Source organism: Chionomys nivalis, chromosome 3 (genome assembly GCF_950005125.1).
Source record: "Chionomys nivalis chromosome 3, mChiNiv1.1, whole genome shotgun sequence".
NCBI lineage: Eukaryota > Metazoa > Chordata > Mammalia > Rodentia > Cricetidae > Chionomys > Chionomys nivalis.
In genome coordinates this window covers 61,589,369-61,606,112 of record NC_080088.1, presented here as the reverse complement: position 1 = coordinate 61,606,112, position 16,744 = coordinate 61,589,369, and the positions used below count along the sequence as shown (strand labels likewise).

General features: G+C 40.5%; 1 protein-coding gene across 8 annotated transcripts in view; it reads left to right on the top strand.

Annotated features, from left to right (window-relative positions):
- Nucleotides 1-16,744, top strand: part of Lrch3 (leucine rich repeats and calponin homology domain containing 3) — a 112,397-nt gene that overhangs the window by 46,089 nt on the left and 49,564 nt on the right. For all 8 annotated transcript variants that reach the window (XR_009056824.1, XR_009056822.1, XR_009056823.1 and 5 more), the window contains exons 5-8: nucleotides 4,284-4,420; nucleotides 6,860-6,969; nucleotides 15,210-15,300; nucleotides 16,568-16,688. Coding sequence is in view for 3 of the 8 variants with exons in the window: in XM_057764294.1 (XP_057620277.1) it covers nucleotides 4,284-4,420; nucleotides 6,860-6,969; nucleotides 15,210-15,300; nucleotides 16,568-16,688 (459 nt within the window). In the remaining 5 variants the exon portion in view is untranslated. The remainder of the gene's footprint in view (nucleotides 1-4,283; nucleotides 4,421-6,859; nucleotides 6,970-15,209; nucleotides 15,301-16,567; nucleotides 16,689-16,744) is intronic.

Below are 16,744 nucleotides of genomic sequence, written 5' to 3'. Positions count from 1 at the left end.
AACAAATTAAACTTTATCGTGTGCTCATGAATACAAATCTATGAAAGAAAAGGCTACAAATGAAAACCAAAATGAGAACCATTTTAATTAAATTCAGACTATATTTATTAAATTTAGTTATGGAAAATTTCTTTTTTTTTTTTTTTTTCTTTTTTTTTCTGAAGTCTGTCCTGGAACTAGCTCTTGTAGACCAGGCTGGACTCGAACTCACAGAGATCCGCCTGCCTCTGCCTCCCAAGTGCTGGAATTAAAGGTGTGCACCACCACTACCCGGCGAAAATTTCTTAAATAAATGAACTTCCTTGTGCCTGTCACACAGTGCTACAATGGTCAGCTCGTGGTGATTTTTATTTCATACATATGCGCGCACGCGCGCGCACCCACACACACACATGCACACATTTATCCTCTTACCCACATTTTTCTACCCTTAGTCCTCTAGATTAATTCAAAGTAAATTCTGGAAAAAAAGTTCATAAGCATTTCAGAATTTATATTTAAAAATAAGAAATCGGGGCTGGAGAGATGGCTCAGTGGTGAAGAGTACTGTTTGCGGCTCTAAAGGTCCTGAGTTCAATTGCTGGCAACCACATGATGGCTCACAACCATCTGTAATGAGATCTGCTACCCTCTTCTGGCCTGCAGGCAGAATTCTGTACGCAGAATAAATAAATCTTTTATAAATAAATAAATAAAATAAAAATAAAAATAAGAAATCTGTGATGACTTGTGCCTGTAACCTCAGCACTGGGGAGGTAGAGACAGGATGATCATGAGTGTGAGGCCTGCCTTGATTAGAGAGAGACCCTGTCTCAAAACTAAAGAAGAAGAAAAAAAAACAGCAAAAAACAGAAAATCTTCAGAAATGCTTTCATAACAGTGATCCAGGTTCTATAAGATATGACAGAATTTAATAAATGTTAACTAATAATGTTTTTGCTTCTACTATAAAATCCAAACATTATTCCAATTTTATCTAATGAAATACTTAGTTGTTACATACATTTGACATTTTGGATCTAAAGTAAGCACATTAGGAAATTATTTCTCATTCACCTTTGCACACTACCACACGTTCTCACTGAACTTGTCGGGTAGCCTTCACACCGACACCGTTTGCCTTCAAGCCTTTCCTCCATTGCCTATTGGTATTTGCTACCTACTCAAGACAGGAAGAGAAGCTCCCAGTCAAACAACAATTATGACCTGTGTCCCAATAATGCAGCACGTTCATCCATTCTCTCTCAAGGACTGAGAATGAAGCACGGAGCCTTGTGCATGTTAATTAAGCAAGATGCTACCATGAAGCTGTGCTGCTGCCACTTTTTCTCATTTTCTTTTGTTTTCCTCTTCAAACATTGTCCAACTTGCCTTGGCTGTCCCGAGATTTACTGCCCCTATCTTGCCTCCTGAGTAGCTGGGATACCCAGCAACACACTTTCAGTGCCAGATCCAAAATTCTCTCTCGAGCTATCGCTTTATTCAGGGCCTGCTCACCATCTTCTAACTTGTTCATGGAGTAAGATTACTGATAAAAATATTAAAGTTTGGGATTTTATGTGTGTATTTGGGTTTTTTCCCTGAAGTAGAATCGTATAGCCTACGGTATCCTCAATTTCACAATCCTCCTGCCTCAGCCTTATGAGTGCTGGAATGGCAGGTTAATGCCACCATACCTAGCAACATTGAGGTTTTAATGAATTTGGCAAGTACAGTGTCATGGTTTTATCATCTAATTTTATTTCTGCTATAAATTGTTGGAAATATAAGTTACACTGTTGTAAATGTTTAGTTGCATGGTTTGTAATCGGCATGTTAACCAACCTGAGATGGCAGGAAGTTTAAGCATTTACTAGTAATCTCCTACACTGTGTTTTGGTTGATGACGTATCTTTTGTTACATTGCCATTTTAATTTTTAAATTAATATTAGCTAAGTTTAAAAGATAATTAAAAGCTTAAAGAAATTATTAATCATTTTCCTCACCTTCCCCCCAACTTTCAGTGGTCAAGAGCATTTTCATTAAATTTGTTGGCTGTTTCATCTGGTATTTCTTGATTGTTTTTAAATGATGGTTGGGGAGGGGAGCGTTTGTTTGTTTGTTTGTTTTTGAGATGTGGTCTTGGTATATAGTTGTGGCTAGCCTGGAACTCACCATTATAGCCCAGGCAGACTGCACTCCTGCTGGCAGTGCTGCTTGCTGCCTGGGTCTCCTGAGTGTTCTGGGTACATTGCTGCACCTAACTGACATGCATTGAGACCCAGCAACTGCACGTGGGTTGCTCTCTCTAAAACCGTTCCTCTGTTCCAGCCTTTGCAGTTTGGAAGATTTAAGATCTTCCCTTTTTTCCTGGTCACTGACCTTCTGTGAAGATGCTGCCGTAGATGTTGACTCTGTCATTCATTTAAGGACATATGTGTGCTGTGCCGCAGTGCAAATGTGTGGTCCATTCCTTCTGTCATGTGAATTCCAGGGCCAAACTTTTGAGACTTGGCAGCAGGCTCCTTTGTCTGCTGAGTCTTTTTTTTTTTTTTTTTTTTAAAGACAGGCTCTCCCTATGCTCCCTTGTGTGACTCTGGCTGTCCTGGAGCTCTATGTAAACCAAGCTGGCTACGAACTCACAGGGATCCTCCTGCCACTAGCTCTTTCATGTGCTACCACACCTACTTACTGAGTCATCTTGCCGGCCTCTCTCTAATAATTTTTTTTCTGGCTCTTTTGTTCCACGTTTTAAATGAATGTTATGTCTAAATCTTTGATCCTTTGATTTTTCTTACATATCCTTTCTTCGCCATTTTTGCTACCCTAGAGTAAAACAGCTCAAGCCATTCTTGAATTTTTAACTATTTTTTTAATATTTATTTATTTTTGCTTTGTGTTCATTGGTGTTTTGTCTACATGTGTGTCTGTGTGAGGGTGTCAGATCCCTTGGAACTTGAGTTACAGACAGCTATGAGCTACCATGTGGGTGCCCGGAATTGAACCCAGGTTCCCTGGAAGAACAGGCAGTGCTCTCAACCGCTGAACCATCTCTCCAGCCCCCATTCTTGAATTTTTAATTTCAGGAATTCATTCACAGGTTTTAGTTTCTACCGTTATATGTAGAATGCTTGTTCTTCTATGACTTTTTAGAAATTTTTAGTGATTCCATGTCATATTTCTTAGAAATCAAAGACAATCTAGCTTTTCAAATTTCCCTCTGTTCCTATATTCCTGTTTCTTCTTACTTTTTTTTTCTTTTATTATTTCATTGGTCTTTCTGTCTTACAGGTTGTTGGAGACCTCTCAGTTTCTGTGGGTCATATATAATTTATGCACATCATCATAGAAGTTCCGAATACATTGGGCAGAATTCTTGAAAAATAATTAAGCAAGAGGCTATTATTTTACTGGGGAAAACTCAATATCAGTATTTGTCTTAGGGTTTCTATTGCTATGAAGAGACACCATGACTGTGGCAACTCTTCTAAAAAAAAAATTAACTGTTTAACTGGGGCTGGCTTACAGTTTCAGCAGTTTAGTCCATTATCATCAAGCCAGGGAGCCTGATGAGGGCAGCTGAGAGTCCTACATCTGAATCAGCAGGCAGCAGAAGGGAAAGTCACACTAGGCCTGGCTTGAGTCTCTGAGACCTGAAAAGCCCGCCCCAGTGACATAGTTTCTTCAACAAGGCCACACCTCCTAATAGTGCTACTCCCTATGAGCCTGTGGGGGCCATTTTCTTTCAAACCACCACAGTCTCTAAAGATCTTTTATATGGGACTGTGTAGTTTCTCCAGAGAAAGATATGACTAGCATTTCCTCTATATAATTGTACGTATTTGTAATTACTGGCATTTAGAAGTAGGGCTAAGACAGAGCAGGTGGAAAAGTAGGTGGGATTGCCATTAGTGTGTTTACTTTTACATCCTCATTTTCACCTGCCAACCTCTATCTAACCCCTTTGTTATTCTCTATCTAACCCCTTTGTTAACCTCTTTCTTACACCTGCCAACCTCTATCTAACCCCTTTGTTATCCTCTTTCTTATCTTTTTTTTTTTTTTTTTTTTTTGAATGGTGTCCGGTGTCTGAGAACTAAGTAGTTCTGGGAACAAAAAGGGGAGTCAAGCTGCTTGATTTTTGGTAGTTCTCCTATCTCAGAATAATCAGATTATATTTTATACCATGTCAGTCACTAGGAATAGAGGTAAATGGTCTTTGAATCCACTATATTTAACTGAAAGTATTGTAAAAATTGTGTATGTAAAATATCAGTGATTGTTGCATTTTCCTTGCATGCAGAGCTGGCAGAAGTGCCTCTGATACGACTAGACTTCTCGTGCAATAAAGTCACAGCCATCCCCGTGTGCTACCGGAACCTTAGGCACCTCCAGGTGATCACCCTAGAAAACAACCCACTGCAATCACCTCCTGCACAGGTAAACGTGGGGAGTCTGCTGAAAGGGGTGATGTCTATGGCAGAGTTCTCTTAAAAGACATCCTCTGTGTGTCATTGACGCCCCCCACTCCCTGAATGCCCTTAGTAGAAGGGATGGAAAAAGATTGTGACTTTTCCCTGTCGCTAGGCTGGCACTTTTGTGTGCACCAGAGGTTGATAGCTGGTGTCTTCCTCAGTTGTTCTGCCCCTTACTGTTTTTGTTTGTTATCTCCCACCTGAACTTCGAGCTCACCATGAATTCAGCTAGCCCAGCCCGCCAGCCCCAGACATCATCCTGTCCCCACCTCCCCAATGTTTGGTGCACACTGCTGTTCCCAGCTTTTGTGTGGGTGCTAAAGATCCAGACTCAGGACCTGTTGCTTGCCACAGGGGCAAGCATTTTCCTGACTGAGCTTTCTCCCCAGCCCTTAGGTACTTTAAATTGAAGAATTCCTCAAAAACTAGTTTTCTAATAAAATTTTTGTTTCTTTTGTAATTTTCTTTTTTTTTTTTTTAATGAAATGATCGTGTGATTTTATTCCTTTTAGTGTGTTTATATGGTGGATTACATTGATATATTTTTTTTATTATTCTTTTTTAATTAAAATTTCCAACTGCTCCCCGTTTCCCATTTCCCTCCCCCTCCTCCCACACATTGCCCCCTCCCCCCACTCCCCTCCCCCATCCCCACTCCTCTTCTCCTCCCCCCAGTCCATTCCCCCTCCCTCTCGATACTGAAGAGCAGTCCAAATTCCCTGCCCTACAGGAAGACCAAGGTCCTCCCACTTCCATCCAGGCCCAGGAAGGTGAGCATCCAAACAGGCTAAGCTCCCACAAAGCCAGTTCATGTATTAGGATCGAAACCTAGTGCCATTGCCCTTGGCTTCTCATCAGCCTTCATTGTCCGCCATGTTCAGAGAGTCCAGTTTCAACCCATGCTTATTCAGTCCCAGTCCAGCTGGCCTTGGAGAGCTCCCAATAGATCAGTTCCACTGTCACAGTGGGTGGATGCACGCCTCGTGGTCCTGATTTCCTTGCTCATGTTCTCCCTCCTTCTGCTCCTCATTTGGACCTTAAGAGCTCAGACCGTTGCTCCAATTTGGGTCTCTGTCTCTCTCTCGATCTATCGCCAGATGAAAGTTCCTGTGCCATTCTCCTTGGCCTCTCGTCAGCTCTCATTGTCCGCCACATTCTGAGAGTCCGGTTTTATCCCATGTTTTTTCAGTAGCAGTCCAGCTGGCCTTGGTGAGCTCCCAATAGATCGGCCCCACTGTCTCAGTGGTTGGGTGCACCCCTCATGGTCCTGACTTCCTTGTTCATGTTCTCTCTCCTTCTGCTCCTCATTATAACCTTGGGAGCTCAGTCCGGTGCTCCAGTGTGGGTCTCTGTCAAGCCCATAATTTTCACTTTGAAATTTTGTGAAGTTATTTTTTTTCCATTGTATCTGTGTACATGTGCTCTGACGTGTGGAATTCAGAGGACAGTTTCGTGGAGTTGTTATCTTTATGTGGGTTACAGTATGGGCAGTAGGTGCCTCTACCTGCAAGCCGTCTCTCCAGCCCTCACCTTGCAGTTTTTTTAAAAATAACTTGTATAAGCTTATGGCAGTCATTGTAGAATCTGCAAACGTCATATGTGAACCTTATAACTATAAAAAGGTTTGTTAGTCAGTTTTTAATCTATGAAAAAGTACTTGGGAGAAAGTAAGTAAGAGGAAAGAAGGAAGGCTCCTGGTTTCAGAGGTTTATCCTGTGGTTGGCCGGCTAATGCCCATGGTGAGACATTGTCATGGCAACGGAAGCACGTGGTAGAGCAAACCACTCACCTCATGGTAGCCAGGAAACAGGAACATATAAATTTCTCCATTTTATCATTTCTAGTTCTTTCCTATAGAGATGAGCATTAAAAATGTAATTGTATGTGATTAATTAATGTGTAGAGAGAAGTCTATAAAGTCCTGAATGTATATAGCAAGTCAGTATTGTTAAATTTACTTGGTATGTAGCAGTGTTTATAATTAAAAATTACTTCTGTTACTGAAATTTTCTAGTAGCTAAAAACCAAAACCCTTAAATAAACATTCAGCCGATGATAGATTTCTTAATTAATACACTATATATTTAATAGAGATGCTTTAAAATCCAATTTATGTTACACAAAAAGCTAGTTATGATTTTTAAAAAAAGCACCATGGGTGGCTCATTAGTTAAGAACACTGACTATTTTTCCAGCAATCTAGGACCACTACCCAGTGTCCATATGACTGCTTAAAACTGTTTGTAACTCTAATTCAAGCGGATCTAATATCCTCTTCTGGCCTCTGTGGGCACCAAGCATACACATGGTACAAAGAGATGCACACACATAAAATAATACTAATTTTTTAAACATCTGTATTTTAGATGAATGGTAATTTGACTGAATTTGTTATTTTATTTAGATATGTATAAAAGGCAAAATCCACATATTTAAATACCTGAACATACAAGCTTGTAAGATTGCTCCAGATTTACCAGATTATGAAAGGAGACCATTGGGATTTGGCTCATGGTAAGTATGTCTTATTCTTTTGTTATAGTACATGACAAGGGAAATCAAATAAACTCTATTCTTAAATTGCCTGAAAGAAAGTAACACTCTTATCTTCTGAGTGCTTGTCAATCTCTTACAACTTGGTCACTATTGACTTCGTAGTTCTTTGTTAGAAGAGACTCTTCTCTATTGGGTGGGTGGTTAGCATCATCCTGGGCCCCTAGGCACCAATGATACATCGAAAGGTTTTCAGATAGCCAAATACTGCCAGGATCCCTGGCAGTTCCCCCACTTGAAATTCACTGGGTTGAGTGGCTTAAATACCACTGTCAAGATTTCTGATTTATTGCAAGTCATTTGAACGTTTTTGCTTCATTTTCCTTTATAAGTGTTAAGAAGTTGTTAAATGTTGACATCACTTTGAGATCTTTTTAGTCTGTGAATTCCTTAGTTATATACCACATGCCATGTAAGATGTGGAACAATCTTAAGTGTAGGAATTAAATTAAAAAGCTTTCAAAAAGATGCAGTGGATATCCCAGTAAAGAAGTTGCAATGCCCATGGACTTTACTCAGCAGAGAACCTCCCAGGCCTTTGTTTAGGACCTGTCAGTTTTGCTAAACCCACAGTCCAGATGAGCTTGCTTTGTAATTTTCTAGTCTAGAATAGATGAACAAATGTCCATGTAGTTTCTAAAAACAGATGTAGCCAGACATTTCTGTGTTGTATTAATATGTATCGTGTTCAGAAAAGGCAGCTTATTATAGTCTTTATTAGAAATTACTAAAATGAAATATTAAGTGTTTTACAAAGGAGTAATCTAAAACTGTCTAAAAACCTCACTTACATGTAACAGGATTTCTCAGGGAAATAGCGTGCTACTCACTCCACAGGGATTTCACTTCCTGTTCACTGCAGATTCTGCCAACCATACGGGATTCCTCACTCAGCTGAGCATTTGGTAGGCATAGTAATTACTCAGGAAGTAGTTATTGAATGAAAGAAACACTGATTTAATCAGACAAATACTGCTTCCCTCCACATAAAGTCATCAGAAAGATCTTTGCAGTGACATTCTAGGGTGCTTAGTCTGACTATTAGATTGAAGGCTTAGACACTGAAGGATATTTGAACAGCAGCTCTAACCTAGTTGCTTAAGCATAAACTAATACGGCAAAGAATATGAAAGTCATACTGTAACCACGCCTACCGAGACCACCCTCTCGACTCAGTGTTCCCGCTCAGAGGACTGAAGCAGGTCAAGGATGCCAGGGACATGGCAGGTGAGCTTTAGGCAGTTGGAAAAGACTGTGTGGTGTGTAGGCCTCTTGCAGGAGGAGGATTTCGGCAGTGAAGAATATGAAATGACTCAGATCCTTATTGCCAAGAGTTTTCATTTTACCATCTATATTCTCTTCCTCCTTGCCTTTTTTCCTAGCTCAGTGCATCGCTTATAATGTGGAAACACTTGTCAGGTGTGGGCGGAAACCTTGATTTTCCTATTTTGTTTTCATTAAAGTGTTTTACACGATACTCTTACAAGATGTACAATACACCATAGTTGGCTTTTCTTTTGAGTACACACAATTGACTTTCCCTGGTGGAGCTGGCGATTCTTGGAAGGAAAACTTCCTTCTCCTGGAATAGCAGAGTAGGAGCATGAAATTGCTCCTACTGCTGTTGAGCTATTTATGGTGAACGCAGTGTGTGTTTGAAGATCCACCTGAGGAGACGCCGGGAATGAGTGGTGCGCTTTGATTGAGGGCTGAGGAACTGTTTGCAGAACCTGTTTCCCTGGGACCTGTTCCTTAGTTCTGAGACTGGCCTAATTTATGTTTGTAAATATTATAGTACTTACTTTAAATACATAGTGAAATATATAAAATACTGTATTACCTGGCAAAGGAGAGCATGCTTGCTAACAGATATAAGGTTTGAATTTATGCAGGAAAGTTCTTTCAGGTTTCTAAGTAAATGGGAAACCTAAACAGTGTAAAGATGTCATTTCTGTCCAAAAGAATTAGAAGTTTTAGAAGCAGTGTGTTACAGTTCCCATCATAATCTCTAGCTGTGGTCACTCATTAGGCTATTTCCTATATTTTCCAATTTTTTCAGAGACAAACTGTTGTTTCAGAACATTCCTGAAATGTGAATTTGATGCATATATGTAGATATAGCTGCCCCTCTGTTTTCATGAATTCAGCCAAGTGCAGATTAAAAGTATTCAGGGGTTAAAAAAAAAAAACTACACCTTGTTCTTGTCATTATTCCTTCGGCAACAGTGCAGCATAGCAGCTGTTTACATGGCCTGTGTATCACATTAGACATTATGAATACCCTGAAGATGATTCAAAGTACACGGGCAGGGGATCACCAGGTATGGTGACATGTGTCTGTAGTTCTACCCCTCAGAAGGCTTAAGCATGAGGATGACTTGAACTCAGGAATTTGGACTCACTTTAGACAACAGTTTCTCAAAAAGCAAACAAACAATAATAACAGCAAAAAACCCTGTTGGGTATGGTGATACATTTCCTGTAATCCTTCTACTTGGGAAGATCGTCCTCAGCTACATAGGGAATTCAAGACCCTTTCTTAGCAACACCAACAGAAATATAAAGGCTATCCATAGAATTTATGGAAATACTTTAATATTTTACATGTCATCATTTCAGTCTCCCTAGATTTGGGTATCTGTGAAGAGTCCTGGAACTAGCTCCCCATGAACACTGAAGGAAAGCTTTATATATAATATTTCATTTAGTCCTCTAGTACCAGGGGATGAAATGTTGTACTTCTGTTTTTCTTTCAGAGGTACAGAAGATGAATAGAATTGTGTTATAGTTAGTGGTTTATTTGTTCAAAGCATAGACTTGGAGTTAGAGGCTCTTGGCTCTGAGTTTCTGTCTTCTTAGGGTACTACGCTGTTTGTTATCCTCTCCAAACTTCCGTTTTCAATATAATATTTGCACTGGGTATACTCTAGCAATAATTCTAAATTAACAGATATATTCTGAATCTGAAAGTTCTTTACGTGACCCTAAAACCTGTGTTATTAGGCAAGGATTCATTCGGATAGAGTCCAGACCTCCAAAGAATCCCTTAACTCTTTGAATATTCAGTACAAAGTAGACAAGCTAATACTTTTAGTTCTTAGATTTAACTATCTTTTGATGTTGAATTTTTTTGTTTTGTTTGTTTGTTTTGAGATAGTGTGTAACCTTGGCTGGCCTGGGATTCACTCTGTAGACCAGATTGGTCCTGAACTCAGAGATCCCCCTGCCTCTCTCTGCCTCCCGAGTGCTGGAGTATACTAGGATTAAAGACTTTCGTCCCCAAGCTGGGCTGAGACCTACTTTTTGATAAGATAATTTTAGGCATCTTTATTGACTAAACATGTTTATTTTTGTTGAGGTGAGAACAAACCCGAACTAAGGAAATACCGAACCACTGACTGATAAGAAAAATCCAGCCGTGGGGCTGAAGATCGGGCTCAGAGATTGTGAGCACTGACTGCTTCTTCAGAGAACCTGGGTTCAATTCCTAGCAACCACATGGAGGCTCACACCTGTCTGACTCTCACACAGACTTACATGCAGGCAAACAACAGTGCACATAAAATAGAACCCAGGAGACTCCGACAGGAGGGTCAGGTTCAGAATCAGCTCTAGACTACAGAGTGAGCCACCAAAATCAAAAAGACCTGCCTCTGTAACCCCACCCTCTGAATTTATTCTGTTCAAGCCTGATCTTTTAAAAGCCAGTGACCATTCTTTATTCATAATATTCTTTTTTTTTTTTTCCTTTGGTTTTTGGTTTTTCAAGACAGGGTTTCTCTGTGTAACAGCTCTCTGGCTGTCCTGGAACTTGCTCTGTAGACCTGGCGTAGAACTTACAGAGATCTGCCTGCCTCTGCCTCCCGAGTGCTGGGATTAAAGACACACGCCTCTACCGTCCAGCACATATTAGCATTCTTAGCACCTAGAACGTCGTGTGACATTCAGTCAATGCTCGGTGTACAAATTCAATTGAAATAGATGGAGTGACTTTTTAACAAGACATGCCCTCATTTAAGAGCACATTCCCACTGAAGTGATAACTTATCTGATGGTTTGTTCAAGACTGTACAATCCTTGGGTTCTATTTTCTTAGACTAAGAAGCTACACTGTAAACCCCATTGTGCTATACCACTTCATCATCTTGCTACCAGTTACCAGTGCATTTGAAGCTACTTTGGGGCTAGTTTGTTAAGGAGACTGAACTTTATGGGTAAAGATAGAACATGACAGAGATACAGCCTGGAGACCAGGTAGATTTCAGAAGAACACTTTATTTTAGCCATGCATTCTAGTGCCTGCCTGTAATCCCAGCTCTTGAGAAATGGAGACAGAAGAGTCAGGAATTAATGACCTTGGGCTAAATGAAACCCTGTTTCAAAAACAAGCAAAACAAAACAAAACAAAAAAAAAAAAACCCAATCATTGCTTTTCCACTTAGGAAGATTTATTAAATAAAATACTGGTAGACTAATTTTGTAAAATAGAATTTGTTACTTTTTAGATTTCTAATTAAGTTATTTTTTAAAGTACATTTAAAAAGAAGCAAGAAATAAATCTATAAAACTCCTGAAAAAATACCTCTAGGGCTAGGAGAATTTAGAGCCCCAGCACCCGTATAAAAGCCTGGGCATGGCAGCACACATGTCTCCAGCATGAGAGACAGGGACGGGTGCATTCCTGGAGCTGACTGGCCAGCCATCTTAGCCAACTCAGTGAGCTCCAGGTGCAATGAAAGACAGTGCTCAAAAAAATAAAGTGGGGAGTCTCTAGCGTCCACATGCATGTGCACCCTGTCACATACACGGAAGAACATTGTCTGCTGACCACAGACAATGGTAGCTATAAAAGGAAAAATAGGTTAGACTTCATCAAAATTACAGCTCTCCATACAAAGAACATGATGACCCTAGCCTGGGGAAAATACTGGTAAAGCATATGAATGATGCACAACGAGGACCTGCAACTTATAGTGATCAGCAACCCAGTGAGAAATGACGTGAAGAGATTCCTCACAGAGATTTATATGGTCAGCACACACACAACAGAATACTCCACATTGTTATTAATCACAGGAGTGCAAACTAAGTCACTGTATTCACATAGAGTTGCAGGAATGACTAAGTTCAAGGAAGGTCACCATACCAAATGCTGGTGAGGGTGTGGAGCAAGCAGGGTGCTCGGAATTGTTTACAGAGATGCAGGACTAGTGCTTCCAGTGCTCCAGCGGTTCTGCTGAGACGTGACTTACAGACAGTGACTCTGCCAGGGCAGTGCGTCCTGAGTGTGGGAGACCAGCACAGCCAGCATGTATAGCATTTCCATTCCTCTCCTATCCCTCAAGGCTAGTTCTTTTTCTAACCCAAGACCCAATAGACAACTCATCTGCCCCGCCAGTGTCCTGCCCATTCCTGGAGTTCATGTGAGTGGAGTCAGTGTGTGGCATCTTGTAGCAAACTCCCTGATCGTTGTTGGTGTTTGCATGTATCCGTAGGATCTGTTACTCAATTTCCACACTGATGTAAGACTTAACAAAGTAAGAACCTCAGAGCAGTGTTTGTTCCTAACAACAATAACAAGGGGACAAGAATTCACTACAGAGAGGTGTGTGGGAACTTACTGGCAAAACAGAAACGTCCTCTGTACTGATAGAATTACAGAGATACAGCATTTTGTCAACATTATATGGCCAATATTTAAATGTGTCTAAATTTTATTTGAAAAAATATTATTAAAGGTAAAGGTGTGGTGGCCCTCTAGTACTTGGGAGGCAGACAGCCAGGGCTACATAGTGAGACCCTGTCTCAAAAAGCATAAAATAAGTAAATTTTAAACTGTAAAAACAAAGTATGTGTGTAGAGAACGGCTGTAGGTACAAGGGAAACAAGAATTGCAGAATAGCGGACTAGTGGCTGTTTTTGTGTGACTGATAAAAAGGAGAGTAGAGAAAGAGCTTTTGAAATCCACAGCAGAAGTGAAAACCCAGTAGAAGGAAAAGGCCAGGGGAGCCCTGTGGAGAGCAATGGAGGGTAGTGCCATGGGATGTGCCATGCAGAGAGCAGTGCAGGGGTGGTACAGTGTGGTGTGCCATGCAGAGAGCAGTGCAGGGGTGTTGCAGTGTGGTGTGCCATGCAGAGAGCAGTGGAGGGTGGTGCAGAGGGGTGTGCCATGCAGAGAGCAGTGGAGGTAGAGAGAGGATTCAGAAAATGTTCTGGAGATTGTTTTAAGAATAAGCTCTCCGGGCTGGGCAGATGGCTCAGCACATAAAGATACTTGCTGCCAAGTTGCTTAAGTTTAGTCCCTGGGAACCACAGGATGGAGGGAACCATCTGATTATGCATGTTGTCCTCTCACCTTCACAGACACACGGCGGTGTAGAAGTGCCTACAACATTCACCAATAAAACATAACTGTTAAACGTATCTACCAGAGTTGGGGGCAAAACCAAACCAAAAAGGAAAAGCAGACAAATAGATGTAAACAGTGGGTAGTCGCGGTTGCCCTCCCATCTTCACGTAGGTCATCCAGTTAGGTCAACAAAGATGGCCAGCAGAAGGCACAGCGAGGAACAGTGTTTATCATGAAGCGTGAATACCTGAGTTCAATCGGGGACCCATGGTGGAGAGAACTAACTCCCATGGGTTGTCTTCTCATCACTCTACAGACAGTCAACAAAGAAACTTCAGCATTGAACTACATCACACATGAAATGTCCTTAACCAAAATATAGAAGATATTCTAGCAGAGATGCAGGAGCTCCGCTCTTCGTGCAGTGCAGCCTTCTCTGAAGCAGACCACAGTCTAGACCACAAATCAGTCTTATCAAATGCGAAGGGTCTAAGTAATTTATCTTATCAAATTATACTGTAATGAAATTAGAAATAAGTAGCAAAAAAAGAAAAAGAAAACAGTCCTGAAAAATTGTAGAAGTCATAAAAATGCAAGGAGACAGGACAGTATACTTACTGAAGAAACCATGAAGTTTTTAAAAATTATAGAGTGAGATTACATGAAGCACAGTTTACCAGAACTCTTTGGATATGGCTAAGGCAATTGTAAACAGAAAGTTTATAGTTAGGAGTGTTCACATTATAAATTCATATCCAGATCACCTACCGGTGCACTCCAGAGTCCTAGAAACATGGTAACAAGCCAAGCCCAAAGCCAAGACAGAAAGACATAGTTAAAGATCAAGGCAGAAGTTAATTAGTTGCATATTGAAAGAATAGCATGTAGACTTGATAAGATGGTTGGTTGATAAATAATCAATATTGACAAACCGCTGGCCAGATTAACCAAGAAAAAGAGAGAGAGGACATAAAAATTAGAGATGAAGAAGGGGAGGTTACCAGAGTCCAGAACCCTTGGTATATACTTGAAAACTTACGTTCCAAAAAGAAAAAGGAAAATCTCTTAAGAAGTGGGTCGATTCCTAGACTTGTGTGACCTACCAAAATTAAATTAAGATGGTATAAACAACTTAGGGCAGTATCAGTCAATGAAGATTAAGCTGTAGTCAAGTCTCCAACACAGGAAGGTCTAGGACCAGATGGATTCACTGCTGAATTTTACCAAACCTTTAAAGAAGAGCTAGTACTAGTGCCCCTTCTGCTGTCCCACTGCATTGGGAGGTAAACTGCCAAACCTGCCCGTGAAGCCAGGTTACACTGGTACCAAAACCAGATAAGGAGAATTTTTCATTTGTTTAGGACCTGCATTTGTGTGCATGCATGTGCGAGTATGCCTGTGTGTGGTGTGTGTGTGTGTGTGTGTGTTTGCTTGTGTGAAAGCTATCAAGAGGATCATGAGAATGGTGCAAGATCTTCAGGGACATGAAAACAGGATGGTGGAACAGTTGTGATGATAAAGCAGAAAGGGGTTGGCAGGAGGGGCGAGACAGATGAAGATAGTGTGGAGAGGCTATGAGAAGAAATCCATTGTGAGCTAACATTACACATGCGCACAGTGGAAACAGAATTGAGCAGTGGTACTTTTGAAAGTGGATTCTGAGTGTGGAGGCTCATCCTATTCTGTTTACTTTGTTCCTATTTGGAATTTTCCTGTTAAAAAGCGCAGAGAATGTTGTTCACTTAGCTCTAACCATAGGATGTTTGTTAATAAAGTTGTGACTGGTTAATTTCAGATGTTCATTTTAAAAATCTTCAGCCTCAGAGTAATAAGTAACACTTCCTTTGGACAGCCATGAAGAACTGTACTCACGTCCTTATGGAGCCCTCGATTCAGGCTTCAATAGTGTGGATAGTGGGGACAAGAGGTGGTCAGGAAATGAGGTAAGTGTTCTCTTCATATACCGGAACTCCTGACTTAGAAAAATTACATAAAATGGAGACATCAAAGAAAGGGCAAAAAACTTACATAGTCCTGCCATTGGAGAATTCTACACTGTTTCATCCCATATATGGATTTTCTGGAAAGCTGAATAGGAGTTGAGGTGGTTAAAACTGAAGCCTAGCTGGCTCTTAGGAGGCTAAGGCAGGAGGACCACAAATTGAAGACAGCTTGACCTGGGTAGCAAGTTCAAAGCAGCTTACGCTGCATAGCGAATCTCTGTTTCAAAACAATAAAAGCCCTGACATTAGAACTTGATGGGCTGATGATGGAGCGGAGCACTGATAGGAGGGGCACTGGAAGCCCGGAAAGTAAGTAGGACTGGAAACAAGCTTCAAATTGTAGGTCAGTGGTGGAGCTCTTCCCTGGCCACTGGCAAGGGCTGGCTTCAGTCCTACAGAAGGTAGGACATCTTAGAGAGTTCATTCACATGCCGAAATACATGGGTTTGTTTGTTGGTCTGTTTTGATTAATTAATAGTATTATATATTATATGTATATATTAATAGTATATATAGTCTATAGTATAATTATATTATTAGACATACTTCAGGAGGAAATGACAGGTGGATCTCTGAGTTCAAAAGAAGCCAGGACTACATAGTGAGTTCCAGGCCAGCCAGGCCTGTACAGTGAGACCCTGTCAAACCTAAAAAAGTTAATAAATCAAATAATAAATAAGTCAAACCAAATTAATATTACATCACAACTTATAATTTGTGTTATGTATGTATGTATATATGTCTTGGTAACTATGTTCATGAATATTTCAATGCATATATATGTAGACAATTTAAACCCATGTATATACTTACAGTTCTGAATATTCTTCTATTTTTGCTAATTGTGGTAAAGTTTACCATTTTAAAGTACATATTTCAGTTGTATAATTCATATAATTATACAATATTCACTGTCAATTCCCCAGACTTTTTTGCTTTATCTTTTCTATGTAAATTTTAGTTCCTATCCCTGTACTTTATATTATCTAAAATTGGAAATGATGATTTATTTGTTTTTGTATCTTTTTCCCCCCCCAAGACAGGGTTTCTCTGTGTAGGCCTGGTTGTCCTATACTCGCTCCGTAGACCAGGCTGGCCTCGAACTCACAGAGATCCTCCTGCCTCTGCTTCCCAAATGCTGAGATTAAAGGTGTGTGCCACTACTGCCGGATGGAGATTATGGCTTTTAATGTTTCTGCTTTTTAAGCCTACAGATGAATTTTCAGATTTGCCGCTTCGAGTGGCAGAGATTACTAAAGAGCAGAGACTTCGGAGAGAGAGCCAGTACCAGGAAAATCGCAGCAGTGTGGTAGTCTCAAATGGTGGAGGTAAGCATGATTGTGATGACGTTTAAAGCCTTGATCGTTAGCTTGTTTTGTTTTAT